The 8303-nt window shown below is 42.9% G+C and overlaps 1 protein-coding gene across 1 annotated transcript; it reads right to left on the bottom strand.

Annotated features, from left to right (window-relative positions):
• Positions 1-4033: 4033 nt before the first annotated feature.
• LOC134646684 (E3 SUMO-protein ligase ZBED1-like) lies at positions 4034-6419 on the bottom strand. Its single transcript, XM_063500545.2, has 4 exons — positions 6293-6419; positions 5936-6118; positions 4572-5653; positions 4034-4465 (listed from the first exon to the last, which is right to left on the bottom strand). The coding sequence occupies exons 1-4, from the start codon at positions 6417-6419 to the stop codon at positions 4034-4036; spliced, it is 1824 nt and encodes a 607-aa protein (XP_063356615.2).
• Between the last annotated feature and the right edge of the window lie 1884 nt (positions 6420-8303).

The following is an 8303-nucleotide window of genomic DNA, read 5'->3' on the forward strand; positions in this document are numbered from 1 at the left end:
TCTCTAGGGGCCACCGTAAATATACTTTTATTTAGTCACTCCACATAAAATGTAATAAATAAATCATATAATACAAAAACCAACTAGTCACAGTTCAACTTTTAATTATTTAAATTTTCAGCTTTTTCCTTTTAAACAAATTTAAAGTGAAACAACACAAAACACTGTAAACCACAACACAATTAAATATAAATTAAAATATGAAAACAAAAAGAAGATGCACATTCTCTGTCATATGGGCCTGCATGAATAAACTTTCTGAATCCTTTATCATCCGCAACTGAAAATAGTTGTGGATGATTACTATACCTTTCTAATGTGACGTTGTTGTCCCTGGCTCTCTTTTTCTCTCTCCCCCCCGGCTCTGTTCCTGTGCTACTGCCAGTCAGTGTTGCCAACTCCTCAGTAAGGAAAATCGCTATTGGCTGCCCTAAAAGTCGCTAGAAGTCGCTAAATGACGTCATCGCCCTATTTGCATAATTGGTCATGCTAATGTAATTGTAACCTACGTTGTTGGGGAGAGAAATAACATCGTGGAAGAGACATAAAGTGAGTAAAAAACGTCCTAAATGCATTTAGAGTTTATTTAGAACTACAAATTAAATTTCTTTTAGCAATTATTGTTTTTTTTAATGTCACAATTCCAACCCTGCTCCTTTACCCGGGCTTGGACCGGCAAACGTGACCCGAAATAGGCAGTCTGGGGGAGTTACTTTGTGTGTGTTTAGAAGTAGTTTTAAACCTTGTGCTCCACAAAACAGCATAAGAGTAAAAGAAGAACTCACTGCCTTACAGTCAGTGCGGGAGCGATACGCGCTTTCACGTCAAAAAGTCGTCATAAGAGGGGGCAGGGATAGCTCAGTAGGTAGAGTGGTTGCCCCATGATCGGAAGGTCGGGGGTTCGATTCCACTGAACGGCTACCCTGAGGTACCCTTGAGCAAGGTACCGTCCCCACACACTGCTCCCCGGGCGCTGCATTGGTGGCTGCCCACTGCCTCACTGGGTGAATGGGTTAAATGCAGAGCAGTAATTTCCCTACGGGGACTAACACATACACATTATTATTATTATTATTATTATAAATAAGTCTCCAATAACACCAGAAAAAGTCGCCAGATTTGTCGCTAGTCGCTTTTTAGAAAAAAAAGTCGCTAAGGGGGTCTGAAAACTCGCTAAATATAGCGACAAAGTCGCTAAGTTGGCAACACTGCTGCCAGTGTAACTACCGCCCCTCCCCCCTCCTCCCAGCGCAAAGCACAAGGCTCGGGTGCCAAGTGAAGCGGAAAAAAGTGTGAGAGAGAGGGTGAGAGAAAGAAAAAAAAACCCATGGCTCCCAATAAGGAGCCGGCACGCGTCATTCACTTCAAAGAGTCGGCTCTAAGAGCCATTTCGTTCGCGACCGACACATCACTAATACAAGGAAGGACAAGGAATAGCGGTGGTACCTGATTTATAAAATATTTAGAAAAATGTCACTTCCATGATCTCAGTGTAGACTGCTTCTGCACTCACTGGCCACTGTTGGGTGCATCTGTTCCACTGCTCATTAACACAAATATTATATCAACCAATCACATGAAAGGAAGTCAATACATTAAGGCATGTAGACATGATCAAGACAACCTGCTGAATTTCAAACCAAACATCAGAGTGAGGAACAAAGGTGATTTATGTGCGTGGTAAATGCGTGGCATGGTTGTTGGCGACAAAGAGGCTACTTTATATACTACCAGCCTGCATGGCACCATTTATTTTTAGTATATTATTTATATTAGGTTTTTATGTATTATTTTAGTAGCCAAGGACTCTATTAAATATTCCATTAATTAGTCACGTAAAAACTACCTTTGTCTTATTAATGCACAATAATAAAAACTCAAAACAGAAAAATACAGGTCTTCTCATTTGCAATGTTTTTAATATTTCATTGTATTTGCATGGCATGATAAACTAACTTTTTATTAAAAGCAAACATTTTATGAAATTCAAAAAACGAAATAAATAATCACTAGTGCCGTAATGTCAAATAAAAAAAGGAATATGTGCAACCTAAACTAAGGCATACAACAAAACCGCTTTTACTTTGTCTTCTTGAAATGAAATTTTCTTAATTAGTAGGAGGCAAAAAAGACCACCTCTCTACTTACTATAGGTATCACTGTGATAGAAAGTAGGACAGCTGTCAACAGCCTTCAGCAAGCTGCCTAATTTAAACTGTCAGACTAATTTAAAAGGTCATCTTCATACATTAATCGTCTGCAGGGAGCTTTAATGAAGCTTTGTTGCTGTGTATGGTATTATTTTTGTGCCTCTATTCTGAGCGCACGTAAAAAAAAATTTGCAAGTGCAAATGTTGTGGAGAAAATTATTTTGAGTAAACAAAAGTTTAATTTGAGCGAACAAAATTCATCTCTGCATGCAAGGAATGTATTTCAGTGTTTGCTATTATCCAGATACACACACACACACAATAACAGCCCCTCTTACTCAGTTGTTGGCATTTGCTCTTCCTCAGATCTCTGCTCTTTGTGCTGACAGACATTGGTGGACCTGCTCTCAGTGTCACTCTCGCTCTCAACATCTCTGCTCCCTGCGCGCTCAACTCTTTCTGTACACCGTTATAAGTGTGCCACAATACCAACCAATCACAGACTTGCATGCAAAAGTTCTGATTGGCTGTTATGATCTCCAATTAGCTCGCTAGCTAAATCCAGTCGAGTGGTTTGGTTTAAACTAGATTAAAACCAACAACGATCTTAAAAAATTATATATTTTAAAATAAAATAATTAAACATACTAACAGAAAATGGCAATAGTAATAATAGCAAACACTGAAATACATTTCTTGCATGCAGCACTGAATTTTGTTTGCTCAAAATAAGTTGCTCCTCAATATTTGCACTTGCAAAAGATTTTTCATGTGCGCTCAGAATAGAGGCACAAAAATAATGACATAGCTGTGTAGACAAATGGCAGTGGATGGGAGCAGCTACAAAGCTTGATTTTCTTCATGTTTTCACTTGTTGAACAGACGATTTGACGATCCCAGATCTGCAGCAGGGCATCACTGAGCTCCTGGACAGTCTGAGTTCCAACCTGCTGGTGTTGAATATACCAAAACATTAGGGGTGCAACGATACACAAAATTCACGGTTCGGTTCGGTTCGATACTTTGGTGTCACGGTTCGATATTTTTTCGATACAAAAAAATGTTCATGCCTTTTTTAATTTGTAATTTATTAAGATTATAAATATTTCTTTTAACTCAAAAATACAGTTTTTAAATTAAATGTTGCTGAAACAACAAAATAATAAAAGAATAAAAGAGTTTGGAAACGAGTTTATTACAGAAAAATGTCCTTTTACAAAATAAAACCTATGCTATACCCTTCTTCTGGGGTAAGTTCTCAGGAGCATGTTGAACATATCAGGTCCCCATAAAATGAACCACTCTCTGATGGACCTCACCTCACACTCATCTTCTGGAGTGCTAGCACTTAGCCGCATATACAACAAAAACAACCTAAATAAAAATATGTATTGCACAGAAATGCCTTCCTAAATATATTTTTAAACGTTTGAAATGTTTTATAAACAAGGTATCAACCACATACAGTTCTGCATTGTTTGGGAATCCCTGACTGTATTTTCTATTCTTGGCAGAATATAAAACAAACACACCCAATTTTTTTTAGAACCATGTTCTATGGTGTGCAGAAAACACATGAAAACTTAAATCTGGTAAAGCTATACTTCACATATTTCTATTGTGCAGACTTGGCACCATGTAAAACAAAAAAAAAAACCACCATGTTAAGAATAAAAAATAAATAAAATAAATACAAATAAAAGCTATTGTATACCCTTCTTCTGGGGTATATTCTATATATAACAAATCAGGCACCCATAAAATGAATCACTCTTTAATGGACCTCCCCTAACACTCATCTTCTGGAGTGCTAGCACTTAGCTGCATATGCAGCATAAACAACTTAAATAAAAGGTCCTGTTAAATACAAACCAAAACATAGTTTACTCAATTTCCATGTTCTTCTTCAGAAAAATTAGGATGTCCACATGTTCTGCTGACAGTACAGATCTGCTTGCTGTCACAATGTCACCTGCTGTGGAAAACACCCTCTCACTTGGGACAGAGGTTCCAGGTACAACCAAGTAACACTGTGCCAACTTGGAAAGATGAGGGTACAAGCTGTGATGTTCCTTCCACCATCTCAGTGGGTTATCATCTGTGGGAATGCAGTCTGCTAACCTGTACAAGTTCATTTCCTCCTCTGCCACTTCGGCTGCAGACCTGGTCCTTGGCTCTTGTGCCATGAACAGTTCTCCAAACAACTCCTTCATGGCCGACTTTTTCTCTGGTGGAGATGCTGATGGTGAATCTGAAGAGTTTGCTGCTTGAGTCTCTGTGGAGGTCGCAGTTTCTGTGGTGCCTGCGGCTTGGTCCTGAGGAAATATAAACAACCAAACTGTTAATTGTATTTGTTTAAATAATATTTATAAATCAAGCAGTAGTAAAATGAAATTTCAAAAATAAAAAAAGAATACCTACTTGTTCAATGCTCAGCACAAGTTCTGTGCTGAGTGCTCCATAGACTCTCAGCTGAGTGACATCATCCAAGTGTCGCAGAGACTTGAATCGAGGATCTAAAGCTGTGCACTTGTGTAGGTAATTCTGAAGGGCAGGATCAGCATATCTCTGCTCCAGGTCCTCCCTGATTTTTTTTTTTACATCTCTCACTGCTGGGCTGTCATCATCAGACTGCACCATAGAGTTCAGGATGTTCATTTTAAGTGGCAGGATCATGGATGCTGTTGGAGATGACGCTTCACACATCATGACTGTCACAGTTTTTAGGGTTTTCATGACTGTAACAAGATTTTCAGCCAGTGCATGTTCTTCCTGAGTTAGATTCTGAATGTTCTTCATACTCTTCTTCACAGTATTGTCGGCCATAGCAGCATACACTGCAGCTTGCTGTTCAAGGTATCTTTCCATCATATCATGAGAGGAGTTCCACCTAGTTGGAACATCTTGGATCAGTTTTTTTTCACTAAGCTGCAGCAGTTGCTGTTTTTTCTTAAACACATTGCATCCTGTTGTGCTTCTGTGAAAGAAGGAGACAATTCGTCTCATCTTTGCCAGGAGATGGGAAACCTTCTGCACTGCCATTCCTTTCTGAGCAGCTATATTAATAGTATGTGCAAAACATCCAATTTGTGGCCCCAGTCCAGCAGCTGTGACGGCATTAACTATGTTCTTAGCATTGTCAGTAGTTACAGGTATTGTCACATTTGGTCGCACTAACTTCCAGTCTTCCACAGCTTCAGAGAGACCTTTGGCTAAGTCGTCAGTGGCGTGACTTTCGACCAGGCGTGTCTGCAAAACACAGTTTTTCATCTGCCATTCCGGATCAATGTAATGTGCGGTGACAGTGAGGTAGCTCTGCGTAGCTCTTGACGTCCAGCCGTCTGAGGTCAGAGCAACAGCGGGTGCTGCTGACACTGCCGTCTCTAATTTTGCTTTTGTCTCCTTGTACAAAGCAGGAACTGCAATATCGGTGAAATAGGTTCGTGAAGGAATACTGTAACGGGGCTCAAGTACTCTCAGCATTTCCTGAAACCCGGTGTTTTCTACAACAGAAAAGGGTCGCATGTCGACAGCAATAAAAGTAGCAATTGCCCTGTCGATTTCTTTAGCCCTCTTAGAATCATGCGCTAACGGCTGTCTAAATGCCTCCGGCAAAGTTTGTAGCATGCGTGTTTGTTGTTGTTTTTGCGTGCCTTCACTTGTCTTTGCACCAGGGTGATGTCGGCGTAAATGTGCATTCATATTTGTTGTGTTCCCACCGATGTAATTAACCATGGCGTGGCACATCCGACATACTGTTGTAGTTTTGTCCACAATGCGCTTACCGTCAGGGTCATACTTCACACGAAAGCCAAAAAAGTTCCAAACGCCAGATTTCAATGACGGTGGAGGAGGTTCAACTTCGGGAGGCGTTGAGGCAGTTGCCATGTTGTAATGAGCTTCTGTCTGGCTAGCTTGATTGAATGCATGTGGGTGGAGCTCAGTGGATCTGCGCTCGACAGTGCAGCCTAGGCAGAGTAGTCGAACGCAGATTCACTGAGCGCTCAACACAGACAGCATCGTCAAAAGAAAAGTTGATAAAATAAATGAAAAATTTTGTATTGATCGATACATATGCGTACCGAACCGAAAGCACTGTATCGAACGGTTCAATATCGATACGAGTATCGTTGCACCCCTACAAAACATAGTGTCCTCATGCCACGTCAGCTGGAGGGCCCGAGGAGCCCGTCCAGCAACCTTCCTTGTCTGGTCCAGCTTCATCGCCTGCAGCGCCTGCGCCGTCGCCGGGTCCAGCTTCAGCTTCATCTCCTGCGGCGCCTGCGCCGTCGCCTGGTCCAGCCTCGGCCTCTGCTTCTGCTACGTCGCCTGGTCCAGCCTCGGCCTCTGCTTCTGCTACGCCTGGTCCAGCCTCGGCCTCTGCTACGCCTGGTCCAGCCTCGGCCTCTGCTTCTGCTACGCCTGGTCCAGCCTCGGCCTCTGCTTCTGCTACGCCTGGTCCAGCCTCGGCCTCTGCTTCTGCTTCGCCTGGTCCACCTTCTGCACCTCGGAATCGCCAGCCACGTCGCCGCCGTTGCCGTCCGCACGGTCGGCCCCCGGAACTGTTTGACCATGACCTCCTGTGCCGTCGGCCTCCGGGCCGGCCCCCTGATCTAATGAACTATGGATTTCTGGACCGTCACCCGCCGGGTCAGCCCCCTGAGGAGTTATGAACTGTGCTCCTGTGCTTTTGATGGACATTTTGTTTTTGTGGCTTTGTTTTCAGGCCCTCCATCCTGGACCCCCGCCGCCCGCCCTGGGTGGGTTGCTTTTGGTTTGGTTTTGTTTTCCTGGTTTTGGGCGTCTGGAATCCGCCCTTGAAGGGGGGGCTCTGTCACGATCCTGGGTCTTCTGACCCAGTGTTTTGAGTTTTAGTTCTTTTGATCTTTATAGTGTATGTTTAAGCTTTAGGTTTCCTATGTTCATTTGCTTATTAGTTTTCCCTTGTGTCTTCCAACCCCTGTTAAGTCTCCCCTGCCCTTCATGTGTTTCATGTCTGTGTCTTATGTTGCCAAGTTCTGGTTGTCATGTCTGCGTCTCATGTTTATGTTTTATTTTGAAGAGATCTTGTGTTCCTGTGTTCATCATGTTTAGTTTTACCCTTCCTCTGAGGTCGTTATGTTCATGTGTGTCAGCTGTTTCCCCCATGTGTTCCCACTTCTCTCATTAGCCTCCTGTATGTATTTAGTCTGTGCCTTCTCATTCAGTCTTTGTCGGATCGTCTGTGTTATTCCCATGCCATGTCCTGCATTCAGGTTTTCATATATCCTCCTCATCATTGCCATGTTTAGAGTTTTGTTTGTGTTTCTGTTTGCCAGAGTTTTCATAGTTTGTGCTTCCTTTCTAGTTTACCCAGTTCAGGTTATTGCTTAGTTTGCATTGTTTTTGCCCTTTTATTTTGTACTGTTCAGCCTGCCTGAATAAACAGCTCATCATCAGTTAAGTTTTGAGTTTTAGAATGTCTGCACCTGGGTCCACTCCTCACACTCCATGCAGTTTGCCTTGGCAAACTGTGACAAAGACCATATGAGCCTAATACAACAGTTGGAGGAGATTGGCCCGCATAGCCAGCAGTAAGTCAGACTTGTTTCCGGTGGGTGTTAAATTCCACCGGCACTTCCCTTTGTAACCGATTCTGTTCACAATTTTTGTAGCCAAGTGGCAGAAGGCTTGCAATTAGGTGGTCTCAGAATGTCAACTCTGCTTTTTGCAGAAGATGTGGTTCTGTTGGCTTCATCGGGTGATGTCTTCTAGTTTGCACTGGAATGGTTCGCAGCTGAGTGTGAAGCGGTGGGAATGAGAAGCAGCACCTCAAATCTGAGGCCAGCTGGAAAGGGGTGGAATGCCCACTCCAGGTAAGGGATGAGATTCCTGCTCCAACTGGAGGAGTTTATGTATCTCATGTCTTGCTCATGCAAGTGAGGGGAGAGGGGAGCAGGAGACAGACAGACAGATTGGGGATGCGCTTGCAGTGATGCAGATGCTGTACCAGTCCGTTGTGGTGAAGAGAGACAAGGGAAGCTCTCAATTTACCGGTCGGTCTATGTCCCCACCCTCACCCTATAGTCACATGCTGTGGGTAGTGGCTGAAAGAACAAGATCGCAGATACAAGCGGTGGAAATGGGCTTCCTCCAAAGGGTGGCTGGCCTCTT

This window comes from Pelmatolapia mariae, linkage group LG17, assembly GCF_036321145.2.
Source record: "Pelmatolapia mariae isolate MD_Pm_ZW linkage group LG17, Pm_UMD_F_2, whole genome shotgun sequence".
Lineage (NCBI taxonomy): Eukaryota > Metazoa > Chordata > Actinopteri > Cichliformes > Cichlidae > Pelmatolapia > Pelmatolapia mariae.